Here is a 17,657-nt window from a genome sequence, read left to right as displayed (position 1 = left end):
GCCTAATAAACAGGTGTTCTACTCTGCTAGCAGCACCTCACCTAATAAACAGGTGTTCTACTCTGCTAGCCAGCACCTCACCTAATAAACAGGTGTTCTACTCTGCTAGCCAGCACCTCACCTAATAAACAGGTGCTCTACTCTGCTAGCCAGCACCTTTAGATTTACATTTAAGTCATTTAGCAGACGCTCTTATCCAGAGCGACTTACAAATTGGAAAGTTCATACATATTCATCCTGGTCCCCCCGTGGGGAATGAACCCACAACCCTGGCGTTGCAAGCGCCATGCTCTACCAACTGAGCCAACTGAGCCACACGGGACCAGCACCTCGCCTAATAAACAGGTGTTCTACTCTGCTAGCCAGCACCTCACCTAATAAACAGGTGTTCTACTCTGCTAGCCAGCACCTTTATATTTACATTTAAGTCATTTAGCAGACGCTCTTATCCAGAGCGACTTACAAATTGGAAAGTTCATACATATTCATCCTGGTTCCCCCGTGGGGAATGAACACACAACCCTGGCATTGCAAGCGCCATGCTCTACCAACTGAGCCACACGGGACCAGCACTTCACCTAATAGACAGGTGTTCTACTCTGCTAGCCAGCACCTCACCTAATAAACAGGTGTTCTACTCTGCTAGCCAGCACCTCACCTAATAAACAGGTGTTCTACTCTGCTAGCCAGCACCTTTACATTTACATTTACATTGAAGTCATTTAGCAGACGCTCTTATCCAGAGCGACTTACAAATTGGAAAGTTCATACATATTCATCCTGGTCCCCCCGTGGGGAATGAACACACAACCCTGGCATTGCAAGCGCCATGCTCTACCAACTGAGCCACACGGGACCAGCACCTCGCCTAATAAACAGGTGTTCTACTCTGCTAGCCAGCACCTCGCCTAATAAACAGGTGTTCTACTCTGCTAGCCAGCACCTCGCCTAATAAACAGGTGTTCTACTCTGCTAGCCAGCACCTCGCCTAATAAACAGGTGTTCTACTCTGCTAGCCAGCACCTCGCCTAATAAACAGGTGTTCTACTCTGCTAGCCAGCACCTCGCCTAATAAACAGGTGTTCTACTCTGCTAGCCAGCACCTCGCCTAATAAACAGGTGTTCTACTCTGCTAGCCAGCACCTCGCCTAATAAACAGGTGTTCTACTCTGCTAGCCAGCACCTCGCCTAATAAACAGGTGTTCTACTCTGCTAGCCAGCACCTCGCCTAATAAACAGGTGTTCTACTCTGCTAGCCAGCACCTCGCCTAATAAACAGGTGTTCTACTCTGCTAGCCAGCACCTCGCCTAATAAACAGGTGTTCTACTCTGCTAGCCAGCACCTCGCCTAAACAGGTGTTCTACTCTGCTAGCCAGCACCTCGCCTGAACAGGTGTTCTACTCTGCTAGCCAGCACCTCGCCTGAACAGGTGTTCTACTCTGCTAGCCAGCACCTCGCCTGAACAGGTGTTCTACTCTGCTAGCCAGCACCTCGCCTGAACAGGTGTTCTACTCTGCTAGCCAGCACCTCGCCTGAACAGGTGTTCTACTCTGCTAGCCAGCACCTCGCCTGAACAGGTGTTCTACTCTGCTAGCCAGCACCTCGCCTGAACAGGTGTTCTACTCTGCTAGCCAGCACCTCGCCTGAACAGGTGTTCTACTCTGCTAGCCAGCACCTCGCCTGAACAGGTGTTCTACTCTGCTAGCCAGCACCTCGCCTGAACAGGTGTTCTACTCTGCTAGCCAGCACCTCGCCTGAACAGGTGTTCTACTCTGCTAGCCAGCACCTCGCCTGAACAGGTGTTCTACTCTGCTAGCCAGCACCTCGCCTGAACAGGTGTTCTACTCTGCTAGCCAGCACCTCGCCTGAACAGGTGTTCTACTCTGCTAGCCAGCACCTCGCCTGAACAGGTGTTCTACTCTGCTAGCCAGCACCTCGCCTGAACAGGTGTTCTACTCTGCTAGCCAGCACCTCGCCTGAACAGGTGTTCTACTCTGCTAGCCAGCACCTCGCCTGAACAGGTGTTCTACTCTGCTAGCCAGCACCTCGCCTGAACAGGTGTTCTACTCTGCTAGCCAGCACCTCGCCTGAACAGGTGTTCTACTCTGCTAGCCAGCACCTCGCCTGAACAGGTGTTCTACTCTGCTAGCCAGCACCTCGCCTGAACAGGTGTTCTACTCTGCTAGCCAGCACCTCACCTGAACAGGTGTTCTACTCTGCTAGCAGCACCTCACCTAATAAACAGGTGTTCTACTCTGCTAGCCAGCACCTCACCTAATAAACAGGTGTTCTACTCTGCTAGCCAGCACCTCACCTAATAAACAGGTGCTCTACTCTGCTAGCCAGCACCTTTACATTTACATTTAAGTCATTTAGCAGACGCTCTTATCCAGAGCGACTTACAAATTGGAAAGTTCATACATATTCATCCTGGTCCCCCCGTGGGGAATGAACCCACAACCCTGGCGTTGCAAGCGCCATGCTCTACCAACTGAGCCAACTGAGCCACACGGGACCAGCACCTCGCCTAATAAACAGGTGTTCTACTCTGCTAGCCAGCACCTCACCTAATAAACAGGTGTTCTACTCTGCTAGCCAGCACCTTTATATTTACATTTAAGTCATTTAGCAGACGCTCTTATCCAGAGCGACTTACAAATTGGAAAGTTCATACATATTCATCCTGGTCCCCCCGTGGGGAATGAACACACAACCCTGGCATTGCAAGCGCCATGCTCTACCAACTGAGCCACACGGGACCAGCACTTCACCTAATAGACAGGTGTTCTACTCTGCTAGCCAGCACCTCACCTAATAAACAGGTGTTCTACTCTGCTAGCCAGCACCTCACCTAATAAACAGGTGTTCTACTCTGCTAGCCAGCACCTTTACATTTACATTTACATTGAAGTCATTTAGCAGACGCTCTTATCCAGAGCGACTTACAAATTGGAAAGTTCATACATATTCATCCTGGTCCCCCCGTGGGGAATGAACACACAACCCTGGCATTGCAAGCGCCATGCTCTACCAACTGAGCCACACGGGACCAGCACCTCGCCTAATAAACAGGTGTTCTACTCTGCTAGCCAGCACCTCGCCTAATAAACAGGTGTTCTACTCTGCTAGCCAGCACCTCGCCTAATAAACAGGTGTTCTACTCTGCTAGCCAGCACCTCGCCTAATAAACAGGTGTTCTACTCTGCTAGCCAGCACCTCGCCTAATAAACAGGTGTTCTACTCTGCTAGCCAGCACCTCGCCTAATAAACAGGTGTTCTACTCTGCTAGCCAGCACCTCGCCTAATAAACAGGTGTTCTACTCTGCTAGCCAGCACCTCGCCTAATAAACAGGTGTTCTACTCTGCTAGCCAGCACCTCGCCTAATAAACAGGTGTTCTACTCTGCTAGCCAGCACCTCGCCTAATAAACAGGTGTTCTACTCTGCTAGCCAGCACCTCGCCTAATAAACAGGTGTTCTACTCTGCTAGCCAGCACCTCGCCTAATAAACAGGTGTTCTACTCTGCTAGCCAGCACCTCGCCTAATAAACAGGTGTTCTACTCTGCTAGCCAGCACCTCGCCTGAACAGGTGTTCTACTCTGCTAGCCAGCACCTCGCCTGAACAGGTGTTCTACTCTGCTAGCCAGCACCTCGCCTGAACAGGTGTTCTACTCTGCTAGCCAGCACCTCGCCTGAACAGGTGTTCTACTCTGCTAGCCAGCACCTCGCCTGAACAGGTGTTCTACTCTGCTAGCCAGCACCTCGCCTGAACAGGTGTTCTACTCTGCTAGCCAGCACCTCGCCTGAACAGGTGTTCTACTCTGCTAGCCAGCACCTCGCCTGAACAGGTGTTCTACTCTGCTAGCCAGCACCTCGCCTGAACAGGTGTTCTACTCTGCTAGCCAGCACCTCGCCTGAACAGGTGTTCTACTCTGCTAGCCAGCACCTCGCCTGAACAGGTGTTCTACTCTGCTAGCCAGCACCTCGCCTGAACAGGTGTTCTACTCTGCTAGCCAGCACCTCGCCTGAACAGGTGTTCTACTCTGCTAGCCAGCACCTCGCCTGAACAGGTGTTCTACTCTGCTAGCCAGCACCTCGCCTGAACAGGTGTTCTACTCTGCTAGCCAGCACCTCGCCTGAACAGGTGTTCTACTCTGCTAGCCAGCACCTCGCCTGAACAGGTGTTCTACTCTGCTAGCCAGCACCTCGCCTGAACAGGTGTTCTACTCTGCTAGCCAGCACCTCGCCTGAACAGGTGTTCTACTCTGCTAGCCAGCACCTCGCCTGAACAGGTGTTCTACTCTGCTAGCCAGCACCTCGCCTGAACAGGTGTTCTACTCTGCTAGCCAGCACCTCGCCTGAACAGGTGTTCTACTCTGCTAGCCAGCACCTCGCCTGAACAGGTGTTCTACTCTGCTAGCCAGCACCTCGCCTGAACAGGTGTTCTACTCTGCTAGCCAGCACCTCGCCTGAACAGGTGTTCTACTCTGCTAGCCAGCACCTCGCCTGAACAGGTGTTCTACTCTGCTAGCCAGCACCTCGCCTGAACAGGTGTTCTACTCTGCTAGCCAGCACCTCGCCTGAACAGGTGTTCTACTCTGCTAGCCAGCACCTCGCCTGAACAGGTGTTCTACTCTGCTAGCCAGCACCTCGCCTGAACAGGTGTTCTACTCTGCTAGCCAGCACCTCGCCTGAACAGGTGTTCTACTCTGCTAGCCAGCACCTCGCCTGAACAGGTGTTCTACTCTGCTAGCCAGCACCTCGCCTGAACAGGTGTTCTACTCTGCTAGCCAGCACCTCGCCTGAACAGGTGTTCTACTCTGCTAGCCAGCACCTCGCCTGAACAGGTGTTCTACTCTGCTAGCCAGCACCTCGCCTGAACAGGTGTTCTACTCTGCTAGCCAGCACCTCGCCTGAACAGGTGTTCTACTCTGCTAGCCAGCACCTCGCCTGAACAGGTGTTCTACTCTGCTAGCCAGCACCTCGCCTGAACAGGTGTTCTACTCTGCTAGCCAGCACCTCGCCTGAACAGGTGTTCTACTCTGCTAGCCAGCACCTCGCCTGAACAGGTGTTCTACTCTGCTAGCCAGCACCTCGCCTGAACAGGTGTTCTACTCTGCTAGCCAGCACCTCGCCTGAACAGGTGTTCTACTCTGCTAGCCAGCACCTCGCCTGAACAGGTGTTCTACTCTGCTAGCCAGCACCTCGCCTGAACAGGTGTTCTACTCTGCTAGCCAGCACCTCGCCTGAACAGGTGTTCTACTCTGCTAGCCAGCACCTCGCCTGAACAGGTGTTCTACTCTGCTAGCCAGCACCTCGCCTGAACAGGTGTTCTACTCTGCTAGCCAGCACCTCACCTGAACAGGTGTTCTACTCTGCTAGCCAGCACCTCGCCTGAACAGGTGTTCTACTCTGCTAGCCAGCACCTCGCCTGAACAGGTGTTCTACTCTGCTAGCCAGCACCTCGCCTGAACAGGTGTTCTACTCTGCTAGCCAGCACCTCGCCTGAACAGGTGTTCTACTCTGCTAGCCAGCACCTCGCCTGAACAGGTGTTCTACTCTGCTAGCCAGCACCTCGCCTGAACAGGTGTTCTACTCTGCTAGCCAGCACCTCGCCTGAACAGGTGTTCTACTCTGCTAGCCAGCACCTCGCCTGAACAGGTGTTCTACTCTGCTAGCCAGCACCTCGCCTGAACAGGTGTTCTACTCTGCTAGCCAGCACCTCGCCTGAACAGGTGTTCTACTCTGCTAGCCAGCACCTCGCCTGAACAGGTGTTCTACTCTGCTAGCCAGCACCTCGCCTGAACAGGTGTTCTACTCTGCTAGCCAGCACCTCGCCTGAACAGGTGTTCTACTCTGCTAGCCAGCACCTCGCCTGAACAGGTGTTCTACTCTGCTAGCCAGCACCTCGCCTGAACAGGTGTTCTACTCTGCTAGCCAGCACCTCACCTGAACAGGTGTTCTACTCTGCTAGCCAGCACCTCACCTGAACAGGTGTTCTACTCTGCTAGCCAGCACCTCACCTGAACAGGTGTTCTACTCTGCTAGCCAGCACCTCACCTGAACAGGTGTTCTACTCTGCTAGCCAGCACCTCACCTGAACAGGTGTTCTACTCTGCTAGCCAGCACCTCACCTGAACAGGTGTTCTACTCTGCTAGCCAGCACCTCACCTGAACAGGTGTTCTACTCTGCTAGCCAGCACCTCACCTGAACAGGTGTTCTACTCTGCTAGCCAGCACCTCACCTGAACAGGCGTTCTACTCTGCTAGCCAGCACCTCACCTGAACAGGCGTTCTACTCTGCTAGCCAGCACCTCACCTGAACAGGCGTTCTACTCTGCTAGCCAGCACCTCACCTGAACAGGCGTTCTACTCTGCTAGCCAGCACCTCACCTGAACAGGTGTTCTACTCTGCTAGCCAGCACCTCACCTGAACAGGTGTTCTACTCTGCTAGCCAGCACCTCACCTGAACAGGTGTTCTACTCTGCTAGCCAGCACCTCACCTGAACAGGTGTTCTACTCTGCTAGCCAGCACCTCACCTGAACAGGTGTTCTACTCTGCTAGCCAGCACCTCACCTGAACAGGTGTTCTACTCTGCTAGCCAGCACCTCACCTGAACAGGTGTTCTACTCTGCTAGCCAGCACCTCACCTGAACAGGTGTTTGTTTCTTTCGCCTCCAGATTAGTTTGACATAACCAGTCATGACCTGTTTCGAAGCTTGTCTTTCCAAACACACAAGGAAAGAAGACCAAGGGCTATCAGCTGTAGGACAAAAGATGTGTGAGCACACACACCAAACCTCTAACTCTGTCACACACACCCCCAGACTCAAGTATGCCACTGATGTGTAACGTATGCCATGGACATACTTGTGGTGGACCCCGGCACACCATGTGAGGAAACAGGGGAAGGAGGGGGAAGTGGACAACGGACTGATGGGTCAACGTGGAGTTGTAGTAGTGTACCTGCACTGAGCCCCCGTGCCTGTCCGATGCCAGGTGGGAGGCCATGTAGGAGGAGTTTGTCCGACTGGGCTGCACTTCCCATGCTCCCCTCCGGTCAGAAGCTGCCGTCTGCTCAGGGAGTTGTGGTGGTGATGGAAGGGAAAGGGAGTGAGGGTGGGTCGTTGCGAGTTTGGGTGGAATGGGTGGGGGTTAATTGTGTGTGGGGGCGTGACCAGGTATCATGCAAAGCGGCACGAGAAAGGAAAGGAAACAAAGCAGAGATTAATAAAAAAGGCGAAGCAGGAAACTGCATTAGTGACCGAGGGCCGGATACTAACTTGGCGCTACGCACATTCCACTCAAACTTTTGTTTAAATCTCCCCCACTGAAATCAATGGGTGCTATACACAAAACTAAGTTAGAGTAAGGCGTGAGCTTCACAAGTTGGGATTTGGCCCTGAGTGAACCAGTCACATCACACGACAGAATAAACACAGGGCAGTTGACTACATGCAGGATTCAATCAACGGGACTGTAATACATGAATACAGTGGCAAGAAAGTATGTGAACCCCTTGGAATTATCTGGATTTCTGCATAAATTGGTCAAAATTTGATCTGATCTTCATCCAAGTCACCACAGACAAACACAGTCTGCTTAAACTAATAACACTCAAATTGTATTTTCTTGTCTATATTGAATACATAGTTTAAACATTCACAGCGTGGGTTGAAAAAAGTATGTGAACCCCTAGGCTAATGACTACTCCAAAATTGAGATGCTGTGGCATGACCTCAAAATAGCGGTTCACACCAGTCATCCCAAGAATATTGCTGATCTGAAATAATTTTGTAAAGAGGAATGGTCCAAAATTCCTCCTGACCGTTGTGCAGGTCTGATCCGCAACTACAGAAAACTTCAGTTGAGGTTATTGCTGCCAAAGGAGGGTCAACCAGTTACTAAATCCAAGGGTTCACATACTTTTTCCACCCTGCAGGGTGAATATTTATACGGTGTTTTCAATAAAGACATGAAAACATATAATTGTTTGTGTGTTATTAGATTAAGCAGACTGCGTTTGTCTATTGTTGCGACTTAGATAAAGATCAGATCAAATTGTATGACCAATTTTTGCAGAAATCCAGGTAATTCCAAAGGCTTCACATACCTTTTTCTTGCCACAGTACGTCTCTTTTGGCAGTTTATTTAAAAGAGTAAGAATGATAGAAGTGTCCGCATATCAACTAGCAACATTCAATGTGTGAGCTAGGTTCAGACTGAGATTTCCTATTGTGATGCGACTGGGGTGAGGTGATGGTTAACTTCCTCAAAGCCTGATTGCCCTCTCTGGTATTTGGCCAGTGTTGAGGAATGCATGCAGAGGTGGCATGTGCAAAAGGTTAAGGTAGCCCCTTATGAATCAAATGCTTGTCAAAGGGTTCAAAGCCACTGTGCACTGGCAAATAAAGTTAGCATTAAACTTACTTTGGTAAGGAACACAATTATACATAACATTTTGAACCAGGAAATACAAAAATGTTAAATCCCAGATATACCTATAATGTTCCATTAAATGCCAGGAGATTTATACACATGCATCTTTGCCATTATGTGCGTCAAACAAGCCCCGCAGTCTTGCATGCTTAATAAGCGTCGCAGTTGGCTGCAGCTGTGGGATCCAACCACCATTGTTTATTTAACAGAGTAGGAATGATAAGTCTGACTCAGTGGGTTATGGCCTGGAGCTGCTGTGGTACCTCCCCACCTCACCCAAGGGACCCACTCTGTAAACTCCCCCCACCACAGATTCTAAAACTTGCTCTTCAGTAAGTAGGTGGAGGAGGAAGAGGAGGGTTCAGTGTTGGAGGATGTAGGTTACTCTAATCAAATCAAGCTTTATCTATATTGACATGGATGCAATGCGCTTTACAGAAAAAAAGAAAAAAAATAGTACAAATTAAATATTTATAACAGAGGATAAAAAAAAAAACTCAAACTGAAAGACTAAAAAGCACCCGAAGGAAAAGCAGTTAAATGTGTTTTAAGATCCCTTTTAAATATGTCCACAGTTTCGGTCCCCCTCAAGTTCTCCGGCAGGCTAATCCAGAGGGGGGATAGTAACTAAAGGGGTAACGTAGCAGCCGTTATAATATTGTGGTTAGGACACTCCCTTGTCAAATCATCAGTGTGGATCAGGGGTCTCCAGAGCCAGTTGAACTGGCAGCTCTGGGAAAGTGGAGGTCCAGCTTACCTGATTCCTAATGGGTTGGTGCTGCGAGGGCCGGTCTCTGTGCGGGTGGCTCTCTCTCGTGATGGCAGATGCCCCAGAGTCCATGTTGACAGTCCCCACTGGTGTTGGCTATGGGGTACAACAGTAAACCAGTGTTATATTGTAGCTAAAATACTTAGGCCTGCTCTATGTTTCCCCCTCAATATTAGTCAGTGAGTGGAGTTACATACTATCTGCCTGCCGACCCAGTCGTAGGTGTAATCGAAGGTGTATCCTTTCCGTTCAAACAGCTCTGTAAACAGGGTCCTCAGGTATTCGTAGTCAGGCTTTTCAAAGAAATCCAACCGTCTTACGTAACGCAAATAGGTGGCCATCTCCTCTGTAACAGCAAACACCCAATGTAGATTTGAATGAGTCATCTGCACCATTGAGTAATATGAGAAACAATACAACATCCTGAAGCATAGTCATGGGTCTCCAAAAGCACTCTGGCCTACAACTAGCTAAATTACCATCACCAAAAAATAAATAAATAATAATAATACCGAACGTGTTGCATTAAAAACAACTTCAGATTTGGATGAGAGAAATGGTCAGGCTGTACCTGGGAAGCTCTCACAGAGAACCTCAACGGGAGTGTTTCTTTTCGTGTCTCCGATCTTCTGGTATCGTTCTTTCAGTGTATCAGCCTGTGAAAGAACCACATAAAAAAGTTTAACATCTGTACGTTGCTACAAACACAGCACAAGTGGGAAATCTCAGAGGACCTGCTGACGTCACATACCTTTAGTCCTTGCCACGGTAGACTCCCACGGAGGAAGTACATGAACATGTGACCCAAGGCTTCCAGGTCGTCTCGACGACTTTGTTCTATTAAAAAAACCCAGTGAGAGTCACTTCAAAAGGAAGAAAACGCATTGAGCCATGATTAGAATTTCCTTAACTTGATTTAACCCCAACCTTTTTCTGGGAAGCTGCCTCCCTTTTTGTGATAACAGTCTAAGGGCCCTAGTCACTCATAAACCCTGGCTAAGTTATACTTAGTATTTGCAACCTTGCCAACCTTACAAAAAAAAAAAAAAAAGCCCTTGACAAAGAAATGTTGCCTACTCATTGACCAAATCCAAGCAGACATGATTTATCGAAAAGTATAAACACCTCATAACCAAGTTTCACAACACTAACATGCTGACAAAGCAGTGTCTAACATTTACGTAAATCACCCCTTTGAAATTCTTGGCAAACCAGACATACCTTTTCCCAAATGTGTGTTGATGGACATGTATCGGGCCGTCCCGGTTAAGCTCTTGTGCTCCCGGTACGGGATGTGTTTTTTGGTTTCAGGGTCGATGTACTCTTTGGCCAGGCCAAAGTCAATGATGTGGATAATGTGGTCTTTTTTGCATCCTCCGCGTCCGATGAGAAAGTTTTCAGGCTTTACGTCTCTGTAGATGAGGTTTTTAGAGTGCACATACTCCATCCGGGAGATCTGAATAGGAAAGTCACAGGACAGTCAGTAACAGAGTGGCCTACGGAACTCTGCATGGGTACACACAGACTAGACCAATAAGTTAATCAAATCAGGGATCAATAAGGAAACAAACTCAACCAAAAAATCTGATCTCAGCAGGATTGGGGTCAATTATAATCCAATTATTTTCCGGGGATGAATTCATCACTTAAAAAAAGCCCCTTTCCAAAACATTTAAATACCACATTTTAAGTTCTCCTAAATTGTCCGATTTACATGAAATTGATCTCCACCTTTGAATTGCACACCAGTTTGAACACATCTGGTAAATATATCATTATTTGATGTTGGGAACTCACCAGCTGAATGGCAATCATTAATACAGTCTTTAGTGAGAAGGTCCTGTCACAAAGGTCAAAGAGGTCTTCTAAACTGGGGCCCAGCAGCTCTAGAACCATGGCATTATACTTCCCACAGGGCCCAAAGTAGAACACCTGGGGCAGGCCTTCCGCTGAAAGAGACCGCGGGAGAAGAGGACTATTAGAACAATACAAAGGCAGCTTCTAGTTATTGCCTTGTTTCCTGCTAACATAGTAAACCACATGTAGGTTGGTCTGACCAGTTTCAATAGACCATTTGAATTGTGTTACACTCCTGTGGACCCATGCACTGAAAGCAGAATTGAAGTGCTGGGAATGAGAGTAGCTGTTGAGTGGCCTTGTGGGGGGGAAAGCCTTGCATGTTATTTCTGCCTCGCCTGACGATGAGAGAGGTTGAACCCAGGGCAGCCACAGTCATCATTGATCAGCCAGATGGGAGGAGTAGCACAGACACGGACGTTCAGAGGTTTAGAGACCGATGCCTGCCAGGTATGCACTAACCAGAGGAAAAGGAGTAGTCTAAACCCAAACAGCCTGCGGAGATGGATGGCACTGTTCAAACAGGGTCAACTGACTGCAGTGTGTTGAGACTAATGCTCTATGTAGGCTACAGATGTAGGATCTTAAATTTGATCACCCTGTTGCATGAGAACTTTCCCACAATGTAGGAGATTTAAAATGTCTAGTGTATTTGATGTTTAAAAAGGCTTCTAAAGTTTGTAATTTCCACTTTGAAATTTCAAACTTGATTTTCCCTTACAAAAAGCATATCAACCACTACAAAAATGTCCATTAATAATACTATAATAATAATGATAATCCACACTTCCCATTGCTGCAGGATAATTTGTCTGCTTTAGCAAACTGTGTTTGAAATAACTCAGTTACGCTTTCAACTTACTCTTGAAAGTTGTAATAGTAGAACGCAAAAGTTTCAATTTAGAAATTGGGTAGTGCATCATCAGTTTTCCTCTTGACATGCCAGTCATTGCATACCTTAGAGAGATATTTATAACATGTAAGAAATCTGCAGATCAACTTGCCCATGTCAGGAAACATTTTTCTGTTACCCCCAAGATTTTGTTGTAATGTTTGAGTCACTCTAACACATGAATACACATTAGGCAGAATGGCAACGTGTAAAATTGCAGGAAATAAGCTTTAAACCTGCAAAATGTTCTCTATGCCAACAAGAGGTGTGTGAACAATGTGTGTCATGAACAGTGCTTGTGCCAATAGAAATAGACGTGGGATGTTCCCCAATGCTGGAAGGGGGGGGGCTGAGTGAAAAGAAGTTTGGGAACCCCTGTTGTAGAGGGCTCATATGTTGACTTTCTAAAGGTTGTGTGATGAACACAGCTTTAGGTTGTGTATGGCCAGTGTGAGCAGCGATGTATTCAGCACTGGCGGAAAAGGTTCCCAATTGTCATACTTGAGTAAAAGATACCTTTATAGAAAATAACTCAATAAAAAAAAGTGAAAGTCACCCACCAAAATAGTATATGAGTAAAAGTATTTGGTTTTAAATATACGTAAGTATCAAAAGTAAATGTCATTGCTAAAATATACTTAAGTATCAAAAGTAAAAGTTCCTTATAATAAGCAAACCAGACGGCACATTTATTATTATTATATATTTTTTTTACAGATAGCCAGAAGCATTTGGATTTAGTGAGTCCGCCTGATCCGAGGCAGTAGGGATGTTCTCTTGATAAGTGTTTGAATTTGACCATTTTCCTGTCCTGCTAAGCATTCGAAATGTAACGAGTACTTTTGGGTGTCAGGGAAAATGTATGGAGTAGAAAGTACGTTATTTTCTTTAGGAATGTAGTGGAGTAATAGTAAAAAGTTGTCAAATATAAATAGTAAAGCACAGTACAGATAGCCCAAAAACGACTTAAGCAGTACTTTAAATTATTTTAGACCACTGGTATTGAGCATCGACACTGGTAAAAATCACAAAGGAGTTCATGTGTTGATTCTGTGAAGAACTCAAACTCTTAACAAAAATACAAAGCATTCAATTGACTCAGTTAAATATTGCATAGGCAACATTTTTCAAATCAACACAAGTATTTTCTAAATCGCTAAAGCTGTAGAGGTGAAAATTCTCAAAACGTGTAAAAATCAATGGTTGGATGAGAATGTCTGACATTCAATGTTGGCAGTGTTCTCCGTTTGTTTTAACAGATGACAAACATTTCCCACAGTCACAAGTCGAATCATATTATTGGGAAGTAGGCTATTGCTGCCCAGACGGTGACCTCTACACAGACAAAACAATCCAATCAAACAATTCAAAACAAAAACCATACACCCAAACTTCAAGAAATTTAAAAAGAAATGCTTTCATATCCAGTTCATCGATCTGATGCTGTATAATGATTTGTTCATTATTCATGGCTAACCCCCAGTAAAAATTGGTCACCTGAACTCAAAATAACTGAGAAAGTGAACTTTTAAGAACCAGCACAATCACTGCCAACCCGATTGGTAAATTAGAGAACAAGATCCAATGACACAGGGAAATAAAAAAATCTGACAATACTGTCTTATTCATTCTATCAGCTAGCATCTACAGTGCCTTCAGAAAGTAGTCACACCCCTTTACTTTTGCCTCATTCGCTTGTGTTACAGCCTGAATTTAAAATGGATAAAAACATAGATTTTTTTTTTAATCACTCGCCTACACACAATAGCCCATATTATGAAAGTGGAATGAACATTTAATTTTTTTACAAATTAATTAAAATGCTGAAATGTCTTGAGTCAATAAGTACTCAACCCCTTTGTTATGGCAAGTTTAAATAAGTTCAGGAGTAAAATGTGCTTAACAAGTTACATAAGTTGAAAGGACTCATTACGTGTGCAACAATAGCATTTAACAATATCTTTGAATGACTACCTCATCTATGTACCCCACGCATACAATTATCTGTAAGGTCCCTCAGTTGAGCAGTGAATTTCAAAACAGATTCAACCACAAAGGCCAGGGAGGTTTTCCAATACCTCGCAAAGGGCAGATGGGTTCAAATAAAAAAAGAAGACATTGAATATCACTTTGAGCATGGTGAAGTTATTAATTACACTTCGGATTGTGTATCAACACACCCAGTCACTACAAAGATACAGGCGTCCTTCCTAACTCAGTTGCCGGAGAGGAAGGAAACCGCTCATGGATTTCACCATGAGGCCAATGGTGACTTTAAAACAGTTAAGAGTTTAATGGCTGTGATAGGAGAAAACTGAGGATGGATCAACAACATCCACAATACTAACCTAATTGAGTGAAAAGGAAGCCTGTACAGAATAAAAATAAAATAAAAACATCCTGTTTGCAACAAGGCACTAAAGTAATACTGCAAAGAATGTGGCAGGGCAATTCACTTTATGTGCTGAATCAAAGTAATAAGTTTGGGGCAAATCCAATACAACACATTACTGCGTACCACTCCTCATATTTTCAAGCATAGTGGTGCCTGCATCATGTTATGGATACGCTTGTAAACGTTAAGGACTGGGGAGTTTCAGGATAAAAAAGAAACTGAATGGCAAAGTCATAGAGGAAAAACCTGGTTCAGTCAGCTTTCCACCAGACAGTGGGAGATAAATTCACCTTTCAGCAGGCCGATAACGTAAAACACTAGGCCAAATCTACATTGGAGTTACTTACCAAGAAGACCGTGAGGACTTCAATCTGCTTGAAAATGTATGGCAAGACCTGAAAATGGTTGTCTAGTAATGATCAACAACCAACAGGGCCTAAAATGAACACCCGCTACTTGCGGGTAGATTTTGACATTGGCGGGTAAGATGTCTATTTCACCAGGCACGTTGGCGGGTGGTCAGGGCTCCACAGTGTGAGCATTTCACTCGCATTTGTCAATAAAAATAGTTAAGTACGATCAAATTTGCAGTAAAATAAATGCTGCAGGAGCTGTTTTCATAGTATTTCTGCTGTTTTGTATCATAGCTGGTAAATTAATCATAAAGAACTATGAATCCTAAATTGCCTATTCCATCTTGCGCAGCAACACTGCCTGGCTGGCGGCTATGCGCACGTGAAGAGCTGCGCCCAGGCATAAACCGGATGTCTGCTGAAGTGAGACTTTGTCCTTGTGTTTCTTGGCTAATTATGCTGTTTTATTCACAAGCTAGGTTGTTTGTTTGCATTTCAACTGCTAGAGAAGAGAAGACAACGCTTCTACTAAGACTAAATCTCACAGGCACAAACATGACTGGAGGTGTGGAAAGCGCTTAGAGACTTTCCCAGAAAGACTCACTGCTGTAATCACTGCCAAAGGCGATTCTAATGTATTGACTCAACGGGTTGAATACTTATCGAATCAAGATAGTGTTTGATTTTCAGTAATTTATAACTAATGTTAGAATTTTTTTTTCCACTGACAGACTACTTTTGGTAGATTGTTGACAAAAAGTGACAATTAAATCAATGTTAATCCCACTTTGTAACAGAACAAAATGTGGAAAAGTCGAGGGGTGTGAATATTTTCTCAAGGTACTGTACACCAGGGGGAATAAACAGCTGGAACAGGTTCTATTTTGTGCTGTGTCGGGGGCCAATTAGCCTGTTTTGTAGGTTGCCAATTGTGAAACAGGAGTAGGCATTGACATCTCGGGTGCTCGTGGGGAACCACGGCAGGAGTGAAAAACCAAATGGCACCATGGGGATGAGCTGTGAACAAGGGCTAATAAGAGGCTTCAAACAGGACCTCCCATTTCCCTGCCTAGGGGCAGAAGATGCATGGTGGAATAGATTTAGCTAACTGGGACATTTTGATCCTGCTGCAGACTGATGTTCAGTTCTGTCAATGACATATCATAATCAGGGAGACAATAAAAGGACAGGTTTACCTCACCAAATCTAGTTTGTCAGGCCTAAAATACAAGCGACACAGGTGGCCAAACAAGTCATTACTGCAGCGGAAGCAGACTCATCCATCCTGGACAGATGACTGAGCAGCCTGGGCCTTACGGCAATAAAACATGAATTTATGGGAAGGATTGGCTGGCGGGAGAGCGCTTTGATGAACCATTAGTATCCACTTTCAAGCCATTGTGCACATCAGATATTCTCATAACACTGCAGCACTGTGCTTATAATTCTGAACAAGGTGCTCCTGTACTCTACTCATGGTATTGAGATGTTTTAACCAAATAAAAATGTTTCAACTGTTGCACCATTTTAAAAACTACTACCATATGCCAACCTTGCCTGACGACAAACTGAATTCTTCCACTGCTCTTTGTTCACTACAGTCTGAGATTGCCATCATTAAAAGTTGTTTGTGGGGGATGTCAGAATGAGGGGTGCTGTACAAAACAGTCATTAGATCATTTCTAACCAGATCAGAGTATCAAAGCCAGTGCCACATTCTCAAAAAACTGCTTTACCCACGTGTGTTCTCGCTCTGGTCCAACCCATCAGTTTCTGGGACCAATCCGAACGGTTAGAATGTGTTTGCGTTCTATAAATCATTGGGGAGGTGCTTAGATCCAGGCTCATTGCGGAGAAGCAACTAACGTTCGTGGGCGTGTCGTAGCGTTTGGCCGGAGAAAGGAGTTTGGGTACCCTGGAAAATGCCAACCACCAATAGCTGACAATACAAGGAAACTCTTGTTCTCTCCGAAACAAGTCCAGACATGCCCACAGGGATTTTCTGATATGCAGGGGAATTTCCAAACTTACTGAACTCCCAGAGAGAAAATAAGTTCATACTGTGAAGATGTAGTAGGTCTATATCAAGTAGCGTTGTGTGTTATTACAGTCAATATTTAGTAAGTCCATGGAAGAGAAAGATCATTTGAGCAACCTTCACTAGGGTTGGGCAATATCTGGATACATCCAGCCATCCACTTGTCCAAACATCCTTGATATACGATTGTATTACCTTTTCTTTCCCCCCTCGGGGCTGGGGAGAGCACGTCACTGCAACCCTCACAATAAAATATTAAGTTGAAGCTGGTACGTCTTTGGAGACAAAGGAAGATATTATATTAAGGGCACATATTTAGTATAACTAAAACATTCAGTATTTTGAGAATCACCGTTGAAACGGTCCCGTGTTTAGGTCCTGTGGTGAACGAGCGAGAGGAAGAAGGGCAGAGAAAAATCCAACAGCAACCTGTCCCTGTCAACCTGTCCCAGCCAGTCAGATCTAGAGCACATTGACTGCCTGCAGACACACCTACAGAGCCGTCATGTGACTGATCCATCTATGCCGGTGTATGGGAAAAGGGCTACAGATAATGTTGCTCTGGAACAAAGTTCTTTCAATAAACACATGAGAGGATGGGGGAGGTCTCTCCTCTCCTCTCATCTCTGGGAGCAGCGGTGCTTGTAAGACTACGTCGGTTGGAGGCTGCAGCTAAGAGGCAGTCATGCTGAAAGCCATAGGAGGAACACGTCATGGTTATTTCTGGAAATGAAAAATGAGTAGCCCAACCCTCCCACGCTACAAATGTTCCCAAGCAAACATTTACTTGACAACACTTTGGATAATATTGTGTGAGTTTGTTTGGACAAGTCGAATAGAATCAGGGTGCTTTTCGCCTGCAATTTCTCCTTGCACAGCACCAAGTGACATGGACTGGGTGGGTAGAGAGT

The 17,657-nt window shown here is 46.0% G+C and overlaps 1 protein-coding gene across 4 annotated transcripts in view; it reads right to left on the bottom strand.

Moving 5' to 3' along the window:
* The window catches only part of LOC129834877 (casein kinase I), a 46,974-nt gene that overhangs the window by 11,460 nt on the left and 17,857 nt on the right, over window positions 1-17,657 (bottom strand). For 2 of the 4 annotated variants that reach the window (XM_055900230.1, XM_055900231.1), the window contains exons 5-11: window positions 11,009-11,160; window positions 10,433-10,667; window positions 9,963-10,048; window positions 9,783-9,867; window positions 9,409-9,557; window positions 9,200-9,307; window positions 6,970-7,077 (exon numbers count right to left, since the gene is read on the bottom strand). In XM_055900230.1, coding sequence (XP_055756205.1) covers window positions 6,970-7,077; window positions 9,200-9,307; window positions 9,409-9,557; window positions 9,783-9,867; window positions 9,963-10,048; window positions 10,433-10,667; window positions 11,009-11,160 — 923 coding nt within the window. The remainder of the gene's footprint in view (window positions 1-6,969; window positions 7,078-9,199; window positions 9,308-9,408; window positions 9,558-9,782; window positions 9,868-9,962; window positions 10,049-10,432; window positions 10,668-11,008; window positions 11,161-17,657) is intronic. The other 2 variants (XM_055900233.1, XM_055900234.1) reach the window with 1 other exon arrangement.

Source organism: Salvelinus fontinalis, chromosome 35 (genome assembly GCF_029448725.1).
Source record: "Salvelinus fontinalis isolate EN_2023a chromosome 35, ASM2944872v1, whole genome shotgun sequence".
Taxonomy (NCBI): Eukaryota; Metazoa; Chordata; class Actinopteri; order Salmoniformes; family Salmonidae; genus Salvelinus; species Salvelinus fontinalis.
Note: the sequence above shows the minus strand (reverse complement) of the source record. Positions and strands in the feature narration are given on the sequence as shown.